The sequence below is a fragment of the Arvicanthis niloticus genome, chromosome 16 (genome assembly GCF_011762505.2).
Source record: "Arvicanthis niloticus isolate mArvNil1 chromosome 16, mArvNil1.pat.X, whole genome shotgun sequence".
Classification (NCBI taxonomy): domain Eukaryota; kingdom Metazoa; phylum Chordata; class Mammalia; order Rodentia; family Muridae; genus Arvicanthis; species Arvicanthis niloticus.
Window position 1 is genome coordinate 71934242 of NC_047673.1, and position 13197 is coordinate 71947438.

At 44.7% G+C, this 13197-nt stretch overlaps 1 protein-coding gene and 1 long non-coding RNA gene across 2 annotated transcripts; one reads left to right on the plus strand and one right to left on the minus strand.

Annotated features, from left to right (window-relative positions):
• Positions 1–1024: 1024 nt before the first annotated feature.
• Positions 1025–5246, minus strand: LOC143434754 (uncharacterized). The gene is made up of 2 exons (XR_013104513.1): positions 4797–5246; positions 1025–3108 (listed from the first exon to the last, which is right to left on the minus strand). It is a non-coding gene; the product is annotated as an uncharacterized LOC143434754 (long non-coding RNA).
• Positions 5247–5274: 28 nt separating this feature from the next.
• On the plus strand, positions 5275–12867 carry Srp9 (signal recognition particle 9). Its single transcript, XM_034520597.2, has 3 exons — positions 5275–5488; positions 9743–9811; positions 12407–12867. Exons 1-3 carry the CDS (start codon positions 5417–5419, stop codon positions 12524–12526), a joined length of 261 nt encoding a protein of 86 aa, XP_034376488.1. The 5' UTR covers positions 5275–5416; the 3' UTR covers positions 12527–12867.
• The last annotated feature ends 330 nt before the right edge of the window (positions 12868–13197 follow it).

Here is a 13197-nt window from a genome sequence, read left to right on the forward strand (position 1 = left end):
CAGAAAGCAGGAGATAACGACTGCACCGCTCATCTTGTTGTCTGCTTGTTTTGAGTCAGAGGATCTCTCTATAGTCATGAATGATTTAGAACTCACTCTGTAGACCCGGCTGGTCTCAAACTGACAGAGATCTGTCTGCCTCTGTCTCTGGGGTGCTGGGATTAAAGGCATGTGCCATCATGCCTGGTTTACTTCATCTTTTTTATATAGTCTGGGAGTAGAGCCAAGAGAATGGTGCTGCCCACAGTAGTTGGGTCTTCCACCTCAGTTAACCTAATGAATATACTCTCCCATAGGCATCCTCACCGCCTGTCTCCCAAGTGATTATAGATACTATCAAGTTGACAATTGAGTCATCATATGATGTCCATCACACTGGACGTCAGTTCAGTGCCTTTTGGGTAAAAGACATAGAACTAAAGGTAAGTAGCAGATGAAACCAGGGTCTACCAGCTCTCAGGAATCAGAATGCTCTGGCCCTCGTGGCGTGGCAAGCTTGCTATCTTCTGTGCATAGGTATTTGTAAATTTGCCTTCTTGTTTCTGCTCCTGACCTTCCTAGTCTTAAAACATTCTGCTCAGCACAATGACTGTCCCGTAGGAAGAATGAGACTTGAAGTTACAGAACATACAGAGTAAATTATTACTCTGCCAGCTCTCCTAAGTCTTAAGGAAACAGATATTACATCTATTGCTTAGACATTATTATGATTTGCTGAAAAACTATTTTAATCTTTCAAATTCAACTCTGAGGTTAGCCCAGGACCTGGCAGTTCAAAGAGGCCTAGATTCAGTAGTAATCCAGTCATCCTACAGTACAGTAGTTAAAACTAGTGGCTGCTACATTGGGATTCCAATGCCCAAGGGAGGCAAGGAAGGCTCTCATGGAGCCAGGGCAATTTTCCATAAGGGCAAACTCTGGAGCAGAAGTGACCATCTTACAGTGACCAAACCAGCTCAGTCAGTCAACAGGCTCCCCAGGGAGGGATAGAGGATTAAAAAGAAAACAGACAATTAGACAACACTGTAGCATGACCCCAGACTGTTCTGAGGCTGAGGCGGGTTTATTTTTTCTCAGTCTGCTTTTATACCATTTTAAGTATGTGCAAATAATAAGGTCAGTTCTAGGTTAAGGAACAAACAAGGCAATAAACACAAATAGTCAAGGAACAAACAACACAATAAATGAAGATCAGTGTTTCTAGGCACTTATCAGGATGTCTAAGATAAAAGAAATGCCACATTCCTCAGCTGAGTTTACTTTGAACTTTGTATTAGCCCAAATATAAATATTCTTATCTGCACCTACATCCATGTCCTGGCCCAATATCAAATTCCTGCCAAGTTTCTAGAAGCAGCCGCCCCCCCCCCCCCCCCCAGCTCTCCACATTATAGAAACACCATAAAGTGATTTGAGGATGCAGGTAAGGCTTATGGCAATATTAACTGTGAAGATGAGGGGAAGCCCCATGCTATGACTAGGAGGGTGTTTTCGGGTTAGATCCTCCTTGAATGTGGGTGGCTTCATCCCATAGGCTGCAGTCTTTGGTGAGTAAGAAGGAAGAAGCCAGCCGAACATCTTTGCTTCCTGATTCTGGGCATGATATGAGTCTTATGGACACAATGAGTAGCCGACTCACTCTCCTGTTGCCATAACTTCCTGATCATGATGGGCTGTATCCTCAAATTCTGAGCCACAATACACGTTTCCTTCCTTAAGTTGCTTTTCTCTGGTATTTCTTCTCAGCAAAGTAGAAAAGTAATAGTGTTTGAAAGTGGGGTTCTCCTGGGTCTCCACAGAAGAGGAGATAGGGATATATCTCCACAAGGCTGAAAGGAGTAGGTTTTTGGAGCTTTCTTCCAACTCTGAGAAGATGAACCCATAATGCTAGACCTTGTAGCTTGACTACAATTAGAGATATAAGTAAGACTTGGTAAGGCTTATGTTGGGGATTGGTTCTAATGCTTTGTCTTATTTCGGCTCCCAAAAAGCTGTGCTTCCAGACCTGAGGGTCCCTGCCGCCAGCTGGCTTCAATCGATAATAAAGAATTGCCATACAGCCAATGGCTGGGCAGAAAGACAGAGGTGGGTCTTTCAGATTTTGAAGAATTACCATGACTGGGAGGGAGAAGGATCAGATGTAAGAGCTGCAGGAAAGAAAGCAACCAGCCACATAAGAATTCGGGAAAGTAGGCGTAGTGGCCACTCCCCTGACTGGGTCTGAGGTAGCAGAGATGAAATGTTGATTTAGCAAGTTGACTCAGGAAAATTAGAGGGGAGAATGTATGCTAGCCATGGGGAGGATTAAAAATGCCCAGCCATTGAGCTAGTCAAGGCATATTAAAATTAGCAGGCATATTATTCAGGAATCCAGAGACCTCTTGGGCGGGTGCATGCATCTGACCAGCAGAAGACCAAAGTGGTTTAACTAATTCACCACTACAGGTTTAGGCCAAACGGCTTCAGGTAGTCTTTTATTCCATGGAAGGGTTTTTAAGTAACCCGATTCCCTGGATGAACACAAGGGTAGAATCTAGAAAAGCTAAGCTAGAGGTTGCATATACTCTTGTAGTCAGTGATGGCTTCCATCACCTTTACCCAGAATATAGCACTGAGATGGATAACGAGCCTCAGAATTCAATAAGCGATCAACAAGGGGAAAAGTCCTTTGGTACCACAAAGGACTCTGAGTCAAGATGAGTGGTAGTCTTGGGGTATTTTGGGATCTTAAAGGAGAGATTAAAAGACTATTGAGTTGTCAAGCTGCCAAGACTACGGTCTATGTGAGCTTGGTAAGAAATTGATTAAGAGTTACATTAAATCTTTCTACCTTTGCAGAATACTAAAGGTGCAAGGTGGTATGAACATATTGGAAATTAAATCTGGGCCATTATCAAACTGTAGGGACTGGAAACGCCCAAAGGAAGAAATGAAGCATCTGTAATGATGCTGACTACCTCTGAGACTCTTTCTTCTTGGTGGGAAATGCCTTTGTCTAATCAGAGAGGACACTCAGTAGATATCTGCTCCTTTGCATGGGTACATGTAAGTAAAATCCACTTACCAACTTTCTCCTTGTACACAGGGAGCATGCATGATTCCTTTATGCTGCACAGAAGTATAGGGGAAGCAAGTTTAAGGGATGCTCTTGATTGGCTTCACAAGTAGGGCAGGTTTTAGAAACACATCATGTCTACGGAACACTGTGTCTGTAAGACAGGCTATTAGAATTTGGAGGTATTTAGCCCTCAAATGTATGACCCAATAAAAACTTTTAAGGGTTTTCCACTGAAAGGATCCAGAGAGCAACAACCCGTTTTCTGAGCTTTGTAACTATATCTCTGCAGTGATTGTGAACCCTGGTCTTTGAGACCTAGGAGGATGGGATTGGGAATTTAGACAGCCTGGGGTAGAGGCGTAGCTGCCTGTTTAGCTCATTGTTCTGCTTGCTTGTCCCCATGAGAGATGTCAGAGTGGTCATTTTAGTGGGCTTTGTGATGTATAATGCCATGTGAATTAGAATCCAGATGGCTTCTAGAGAGGTTCAAACCTCAGGAGCATGTTTAACCAAGGTATTACAGGCAGTGAAGAGGGCCCCTTTCTTTCCAGATGGCTACATGGGTATGGGCTACATAGAAATCACAGGATGAATCTGTGCGAGTATGTCTCATTCTTGCCCCAAGCTAGAGGGCTCTGGTGAGGGTAATTAGTTCTGCTCTTGGGGCTGATGTGGAATTACTCAGATTGATACAGATCCTACCTCTCTGTGACCTTCCAAGAGGGTCATTCTGCTGGACTGTCCTTTGTGTCACTTGCTTCTGTTCTTCAGTGTTCTCACAGTCCCAGCATATATGTCCCTTGTACTAAGGGTATAGGTTCTACCTCAGAGCCTTCTTCTGAATCTAATCTTATTCACGAGTGACTTTAACCTTTGTAGAGATGACTCAACTAACCACCCAGCCTCCTGAGAACCTGAGCTGTCAAGCCTAACGTTTGAGCAGGTCTTCAAATATCCCCCAGGTAGACCGACTTCAGGGTTCCTTTGTTTCATCCCTTTTTTGTAAAAATACCTAAATAATTACTATTTATTTAGCTCAGGTGTCATGATGGTCTCTTGCTAGGACCACCATCATTCTTATTTCTTTGCTTATTTAGTTAGAAGCAAGGTCTTTCTAAGTAGCCCAGTCTGGCCTTGGACTAAATAGCCAGGGCTTCTCTCAAACTCATGACATGAAAATCTGTCTAGCCCTGGTTGCACAATCTCAGTTACTTAAAAGGTTGAGGCAGAAAAAAACATTCAAGCTTGGAGTTTGAGGCCAATTTGGGCAAAAATATTTTCAAAATTTAAAAAAAGAAGAAAAAGAAAGAACAAAAGAAAGGAAGGAAAGAAGAAAAGAGAAAGAAAAAAATGAAAGGAAGAAAGAGAAAGAAGGAAGAGAGAAAATAAGAAAAGAAAAAGGTAGGGAAGAGAGAAGGCACGATGGGGAGAACGAGGTCCAGCTCAGCGGCAGAGACCTTGTTTAGAAGGCATAGTCCCCAGCATTGTAAACCCAAAACAAAACAAGACAAAACAAAAAACTGTTTAAAACTGCTCAATGGACAGGAGAAAGAAATTTATAGTAAGAGAAAGCATATTCTTGGGACCAGGAGGGCAGAGGAAATGAATTATAAGGAAGCATGCAGAGATTTCTAGAGGTGAAAAACGCCTCAATACATTGATTATGACCTTAGGTATATGCTCTGTGGGTGTGTGATGTGTGTATATATATATTTTTCAGAAGACTCAAATTTCTTACCGTAGCATTTGTCACAGTGGGGCTTCCTTCTCTCTTTGCTTCTTCTCTTCCTCCATTCCCTTAAACACTGTCATCCTAAGTACACTGCAGATCTAAAATGCGCCTAGAGGTCTCACCTCTGTGAGCCACCCTCTTTTTTGTTCCACTGTCCCTATACAAGTCTACCACAGAAAGTTTTTTGGTTGCGCTCCCGTTATGTCTCCCCAACTCCTTGATTAGGCTTTGAGTGTGACAGATGTGCCTTGTCATTACCACGACTGTAATTTGGGTACCAGGTCACAGAGCTGCTTAAGTCTTTAACAAACCAGAGCCTGACTTTATCATCAATCAGCCTGGAAAGGCAGCACCGGCACCACCCCTCCAGCCCTGCAGGCGGCGCTGTGACAGCCGCCCTCCCCTCCCCCGACCTCTCGGAGCGGAGGCCCCGCCCACTGACAGCATGCCTCCTGCCCATTGGATCGGCGCGGCCGAGGCTGACCAATGGTGCGAACGCTAGTGCGCCTGCATCTTTGTGCCGACAGAATCCAGCGCGGTGGGCGGTTGTCGGAGAGCGGTGGGCTGTCGGTGCGACCGCGCCGTTTCTTGCTTCGCGGCCCTGTTTCTTGCTGCCCGAACCCGCGATGCCTCAGTTCCAGACCTGGGAGGAGTTCAGCCGTGCGGCCGAGAAGCTCTACCTGGCGGACCCCATGAAGGTGAGTCGCTGCAGGGACGGCCCTGGGGGCGGGGTCTTCTCTACCCTCGGCGCGGCCTGAGCACATCCAGGGAGCAGAGTCGGCCCTCCAGTGTCATTGCCCCTTCCGTCCCCTTCCGTCTGAGCCGGAGACCCAGCGAGGCTCCGCCAGCAACCGCAGGCACGGCCGTCTCCGCAGCGGCCTCACCCGGGGGGAACTCCTGACTTCCGCTTTGGATTTGGTTGGTTTACGTGTCGCTGAGGGGGCTCCTCCCCCTCACCGTCTCTTTCCTGTCCGTCACTTATTTTAGTCCCCCTTTCCTTTCCCACACAGACTCGAGAGTACCTGCTTGTAAAATGGTGATAATGTAGGTCCCAGTTAGACTCTACTGCTCTACTTTTTTGGATAGTGGGAGTTCTAGTCTTTTCCGTGGGTCAGTTGAAATCTTGAGAATACTTGCACTTACACGTTAGACATAAATGTTTGCAAACAGTTTCATTCCGCAAAGCAAAACTACCCATTCTCATTTCACCAGTTAATAGGTTCCGGGAGAGACACAAAGGTCAACTTCACTATTCCTTAAAGGATTATTGAAGGTACGGTAGATGCGTGTTTTATGAATATACCCTTTAAGAAAAAAAAAAAACAAAAACAAACGATAAGCAGTTAACAAATCTCAAGAATCCTGGCTCAGGCTTGTATGCCATTTCTAATCATCGCATAACACGAACTGTACACCCACACCCACACACAGAAATAAGTAAAAATAAAAAAAAAATACATTGGTGCTGGCGACTTGTAGCAGCAGTACTTACTACAGGTTTTTACAGGGAGCATCTTTTATTTTTGGTTGTGAGCCTAACCTTTAGCAGCTAAGCCATTTCTCCAAGTCCACAGGACGCATATTTTGAAAAGGTTAGTTCATTAGTTCTTATGTGTACCAGTGTTTTGCCTGTGCTTGTATGGTGTCTGCTGGGTTCAGAAGAGGTCATTGAATCCCTTGTAAGTGCAATTAGGGATGATTGTGAGCCACCATGTAGGTGCTGGGAACCAAACCCATGTCCACCTGCAGCAAGACAAGTTGCTGTTGTGAGTGGGCTTAGATCCAGGAGGGGAATGGTGGTGCACATCAGTAATCCCAGCATTCAGGATGCTGAAGACAGGAAAATAGAGAATTTGAGGTCAGTTTAGGCTACACGGTGAGACCCTGTCTGCTGTTGGGGGTCGGGGGGAGAAATTTATTAGATGAAGTGGGTACATATTAGAACCATAGGCAGACCAGAATAGATGGTAGAACACTTTGAATCACCCTTGTTTATTGGTAAGATACTATCATATGTGTCCTAGGTTGGTCTCATTAATTTCTTATGTAGTTGAGAATGATCTTGAACTCTGGGTACTAGCTCTCCCTAACCTTCTATATTTTTTGAGGTGAGGTATTGCCACGTTAAGCCCAAACTGTCCTTGAACTGAAGGCCTCTGCAGCAGCCTGAATGCTGGGATAACAGGCATGTGACACCATTTCTGGCTTTACATGGTGCCGTTTGTTCTAGTTTCATTTTTGTTGCTATGAAACACCCTAACAGAAAACAGTGTAGGTCGGAGAGCGTTATTTGCCTTACCATTCCAGGCTGTCATCTGTTACTGAGGGAAGTCAAGACAGGAATTTGAAATTGCTACAACCGTAGTCAAAAGCAGAGAGACAGTGAAACCGTGCAACCTGCCTGCCTGTGCTTGACTTAGTTCTTAGCTAGCTGTCTCCACTCATACAGTTCAGGACCCAGCCCACAGTCGGTTGAGTCTTCCCACCTCAATTTACAGGTAAGACAGCCTCCCCTCATACCCATAGGCCAACCTGATCTAGATATTGCAGGCTCCCTTCTAAGGCAACATTTAAAACTGATTACCCTATTACTCTTAAACTGATGCAGTGGTTCTTAATTTTCATTTATGAAGTGATAATAAATGGCTAGATAAATTAGGTATCTTTGAAATTGTGTAGTTTGTGTTAGTAGTGGCTTCTTGTCCCTCCATGTGGTTCATGTCCCTATCCCTTGCTTTGCCGTTCATTTCCACAACTGAGCAGTGTGCTGTAAGGTGGTGTGAGATTTGTTCAGAAGGGCCTGATACTGACAACATTGCCTTCATTTAGTAAAGAGACTGTAGATACGCCAGCACACATGGAGTGACTGTTTGAAGATGTAGTGGCAGGGACAGTGAAAGTAGAAGTGACAAGGAGTTGTGGTGATGGAAAGGAGGGGACAGCAGAGGAGGAGCCGGACAGACCCACCTAGGGAGAAAATCCTGGTGGCCTCCAAACTTAAGTATAAACCCTGGGTCTGAACCCCAGTCCATTCTGATCCTTGTAGGGCTTAAGACAGTTTGTCAGGTCTCTAGAATTTGTTTGTGGGAATTCTGCCTTCTGTACCCAGCATGTTTAGTGTGAAGCCCAACATATCTTTTCACCCTTTAACTGGCATGGCTTGAACTGAAATGCTCTTGCTGGTGGGCTGAAGAGAGCCTGTGGTTGGTTTGTCTTCCCTTTAGCCCCTCCCTTCTATTCCTGCCACCGTGGTCTGGTGATCTGACGTGTCCTCTGCTTGAAACCGGTTCTTCACTGATTATTGAATGCAGCCTGACTCCCAGCTGCACTGTTTTGACTCAGTCATTCTGGCTTTAGACTTGGTGAAGCCACAGAATAAATACATTAGCTCTTTGTTCAGAATGCCTTTTATACGTTCTCCAGCCTTCTCTACAGGAAAACAAAACAAAAACATGTATTTTCAAGGCCACTTCCTAAGAAAAGTGGTTCTTGGCCTTTTTTCCAGTATAAATTTTTTTCCCTTAGCATTTTGCCAGTATTTTTCTTTATAGGATTTTTTTAAAAAACAAACTTAATTCACTTTATTTTTCTTATATAAAAACCCTTATATTATAGCCACAGATGGAACCTGGGTCCTCTGAACAGATACTCTAGTGTGGGGTTTTACAAGGTGGTCAGTGAATAAGGAGACTTGGCTAACACAGTCTCTTTCCAGAGGTCAGGGGTCAGGTAGCTATAGGTCTTGGAGATGCCATCAAAGATGGCCTTGGCAAAGCTGCCCAGGGTGGCAGTGCAGCCTTGGCTGATGTGTGGCAGTTATCAATGCTGGCCATCATCAGTAGCTTTTTTGGGCACAGGAACAGAGACAGTACTAGTACCTCTGGGGGCAGGGATGAGATGCACCAAGCAGAGCCATATGGCCTGTCACCTTGCATGGAACAGTGTGGGCCTTGCTAGTCTTGTGCCCCAGTAGCCTCTCTGCACAGGGATGATGGAGAGATTGGCCAAGATGGTGGCCCCTGGAATGGCTGTGGCTACCTCCTTGGAGCACTTAACACCAAGACTAGCGTGACCATTGTAGTCCCCAATAGCGAGAAAAGTCTTGAACCTGTCCACTGGCCAGCATGAATCTGCTTCTGTACCGGCAAGATCTTTAGAACTCCGTTCTTAAGGGATATGTCCAGGAAAAGGTCAATAATCTGGGATTCCGTAATGGATGGGGAGACCAGGTAGATTGGCTCCATGACTTGTTCTTCATGTCCTTAACTTGGTGACGGGAATCCACTCCTTGTCTTTGGGTTTACCTCCATGAGCTCCCTGGCAGCCTCTGTGAGCACAGCCCCCAACACTGCTGCCAAATCACTGTCCTGGCCTCTTAATCCTGGGGGGGGGGGGGGGGGGGGGGGGGCGCCGCCTCCGTGCCTCCTGCTGTACAGGACCATCTACCATTTGCTCTTTTCTTCAATAGCAAGTCTTTCTAGGACTTTTATTCCAATTCATTCTGTTTTGTATCGTATTATTTTGGTTGGCTGAATTCAAAGTTCTTAACTAGACAAGAACCTTGACTTTTTGTCTCTGTGACTCTGTTGAGAACGGATGCCTATTTTGAGCTGTAACAGTATTTTTTATCTAAGTCAAAATTCTTCAGGTTGCCACACTGAAATCATTTTAAGTTTGTGTGGGGTCTTTGGTAAGTGTAGGGGATCAGGAAAAGGCTGGTGATTCTTGATGTTTTATGTTTTGTTTTCTTTTGTTGGGGGGTTTTGTTTTTGTTGTTTTTGTTTGTTTGTTTTTTTCTGAGACAGAGTGTCTCTGTGTAGCCCTAGCTGTCCTGGAACTCGCTCTGTAGATCAGTCTGGCCTCTATGCCTCTGCCTCCCGAGTAATGGGATTAAAGTGAGCCAGCAGTGCTATCTGTCTATTGTTATTTTTAAATAAGTATTTTTATTTCAGGTACGTGTGGTTCTCAAATACAGGCATGTTGATGGGAATTTGTGTATCAAAGTAACAGACGATCTAGTTGTAAGTATACACTTTTATTTGTTGGGTTGGGGAATTTGATGTTTGAGGTTGGTCATATAAAGTCTGCAGATGACCTACTAGGTGCATGCATCCCACATTGAAGAACTTTATTCTAGAGTTCTTTTAGATTCAGCAAGTAACGAACTTGCTCCATGAAGGCAATGTGCCACCTGTGGCTTAACAGACCTTCTTCAGACCTAGCCAGAGAAACAGACTAAAGTTGAGTGGGTTTTCTTTCTTATGGTGAGAAGTAAATGGTTATATAGCCTTTCTTTTTGTTTTTGAGACAGGCTCTGTCTATGTTTTTCTGGCTGTCTGAGAACTCAGTATGTAGACCAAGCTGGCCTCAAATTCAACAGAGTGCTAGTATCAAAGGCATATGCTACCATGCTTGGCTCTGTAAATGATGATAAACCAAGCCAGGGGCTTGTTACTGTCTGTCTGTCTGTCTCCCTCCCTCCCTCCCTCCCTTCCCTGTCAGCTGGTCTCTTTGTGCAGCCCTCCTCTGGTACTGCTCCTGGTGTGAGCTCCTTGGTGCTATGATCTCTAGCCCAGTGCTCTCATCACCTCATGTTCCCGTTGGTCTCTGCACTTGAGGTGTGAAGATCATTCTCTGGTTGGAAGTTATAGCCCTGGTAGCTCTACTTTATTTTGGCTTTGCTTTTCTGTGTTCCTTTCTGCTAATTATTAGATATTTCTATTGTGTTTTATAAAAAATTTAAAAAAGAGCCAAGGATATATTTGATAGAGGCGGTAAGGTGAGGTGGGAGGGGTGCCCCAGCACGCCCATGCTGAGGCATTCCTTCTCCTGAGGTACCAGCCATACAACAGGTGTAGTGTCTAATAGAGTTTATTATAGGGCATGGGAAGGGAGTAGAGGAGGGGAGGGAGAGGCTGGCCAGGAATAGAAGAGGGGGAAGAGGAGAGAGGGAGAAAGAGGTCAGGGAGAGAAGAGATACTGAAAGATAGAAAGGGCAGAGAGAGTAAGAGAGTGTGGAGGGGGCTAACAGCCCCTTTTATAGTAAGCCAGGCTTACCTGGCCTTTGCCAGGTAACTGTGGGGCAGAGTCTAGAAGGAATGCTAACAGTCCCCATAAGTACTGCATCTTACCAGCATTCAGGCCTCGGTTGTCTTTGTGTACCACTTCTTCTGAGTTCATTTGATTCCTGCAGCCTGGTACTTTTATGTTCATGACTGCTCGCACATTTATGTATTTGGCCCCTATCTTTCTTCTGAGACTCTGACTAACTCTGAAGTCAAGTACTTTTCTTTCATGCAGCCATTATGTTAGCCTTTCCAGAGTGGATCTTTCCAGCTCTTCCTGCCATTGGGCATACTGTCACCCACCTGCCAGAAACCTGGTGTCTTAGGGCTTTACTGCTGTGAACACCATGACCAAGGCAACTCTTACAAGGACAACATTCAATTGGGGCTGGCTTACAGGTTCAGAGGTTCAGTCCATTATCATCAAGGTAGGAACATGGCCGCATCCAGGCAGGCATGGTGCAGGTGGAGCTGAGAGTTCTGCATCTTCACCTGAAGGCTGCTAGCATAATACTGACTTCCAGTCAGTTAGGATGAGAGTATTAGAGCCCAGGTCCATAGTGACACACCTACTCCAACAAGGCCACACCTCATAATAGTGCCATTCCCTGGGCTCAGCATTTACAAACCATCACACCTGGCATGGCATTTTCCTCTTTTCTCTTGTTTGTTTGTTAAAAGTGGTGTTTTGCTCTCTTAACTAACACACGCACACACACACACACAGGGCTATGGATTTGCTGACTGGAGCCCTTCCGCCCCCTCCTGTTGTTGCTGGCTCTCCATCTTCACTGGAACACTCCAGATTAGGATCACACTACTCACTTGCTGTATTAGAGTTTTTTCCCTTTTAGTTCATTCTGTGCATTGCCAGTGATCTTCTACACACACACACACACACACACACACACACACACACACACACACACACACACGGGCCTTCCACACGCTACTATGCTCTACTGTTGAGCATATTCCTAGCCCTGCTAGAATGATTTTTAAAAGTGCAAACTTGATGAACACCTTTAAAAAACAACCTTTTAAACTTCATCCTCATGTCCCCTGTAATGTTTTTTCTGCACTAGTTAAGAGACTATTTTCCCAAGTAGGAAATATATAATATATAAATCCACCTTAATAGTAAAAGTCTTCTTTTGTTTCCTGATGCAGGGTCTCTTAAGCCCACGCTAACCTGAACTTACTGTGTAGCTGAGAATGATCTTGAACATTTTTAGATTTCTTTATTTTAGGTGTTTGAGTATTTTGCTGCATGTATGTCTGTGTGCCACATGCATGCCTGGTGCCTTAGCAAGCCTGAGACTCTTTCTAGAACAGTTTCTTTATATTCTGTCTACGGCAGTGGCATTTAAAAATAAAAATTAAAGTGAAAAAAAAAAAAGGGAAAGCAAGCAGTTGCTGGCTGCTCGGTATGATACCTGAGAGAATAGAGTAGAATCCGGCAGACAAGGCTCCCACGTGTTTGCCCACTGGAGTCCGTCATTACAAGTATTGAGTTTTGCTCAGTTTGTATGTTTTTCCATTTTCTGACAGTGTTTGGTGTACAGAACAGACCAAGCTCAAGATGTAAAGAAGATTGAGAAATTCCACAGTCAGTTAATGCGACTTATGGTGGCCAAGGAATCCCGCAGTGTCGCTATGGAAACTGAATGAATGGTTTGAAGTGAAGACTATTATGTTCTTGGGAAGCAAGCAGCTTTTGAAACTGAGAGAGTGTTGGAAATATTTATGTAATGGATCTGTCGAAAGCTGAGAGACCAGCCTGTGTCCTAAGGTTTGCTTTAGAGAGTAGAAGTGTCGGGGTTTCCAGTTAGCAAACCTTTATTTTTGGAAACTGAATAAGAAATATCTTAGAAAAATTTTGCAGATAATTTGATGTTGGGCAAATTATTTTTTCTGGTAAACTCATATCAGTAATTTGTTGAAGAATTAACAAAAGTTCTTTCTAGATTGTGTTTGCTTAAGAGGAAATAAAACGTAACCTTTGCTGCGTTGCTATGGTTCTTTTGTTGCATCACATGTGCACCGTTTATGATACACGCATGGTGACTGGGATTTCCTGCTCTGTGGTGTGCCCGATCTGGTGTTGTGAAGAGCAGGTCTGTTTCACCTTTCTTGCCAGGTTCAAGCTGTTTTTGAGTGAAGGGATTTGTAGCCTCCGCTTGCTGAACAGTGACTGACTTGAAGTCTGGCTTTCAGTGAACAGAGCCAGATGCAGTTACGAATGCACAGGCAGGATAATGACCGATGACTGGTAGTGTCTGCATAGTTCATGGCATTGTGCGGTGGGCATGGAGCACTCTGTAGCTCCCGCCTCAGACTGA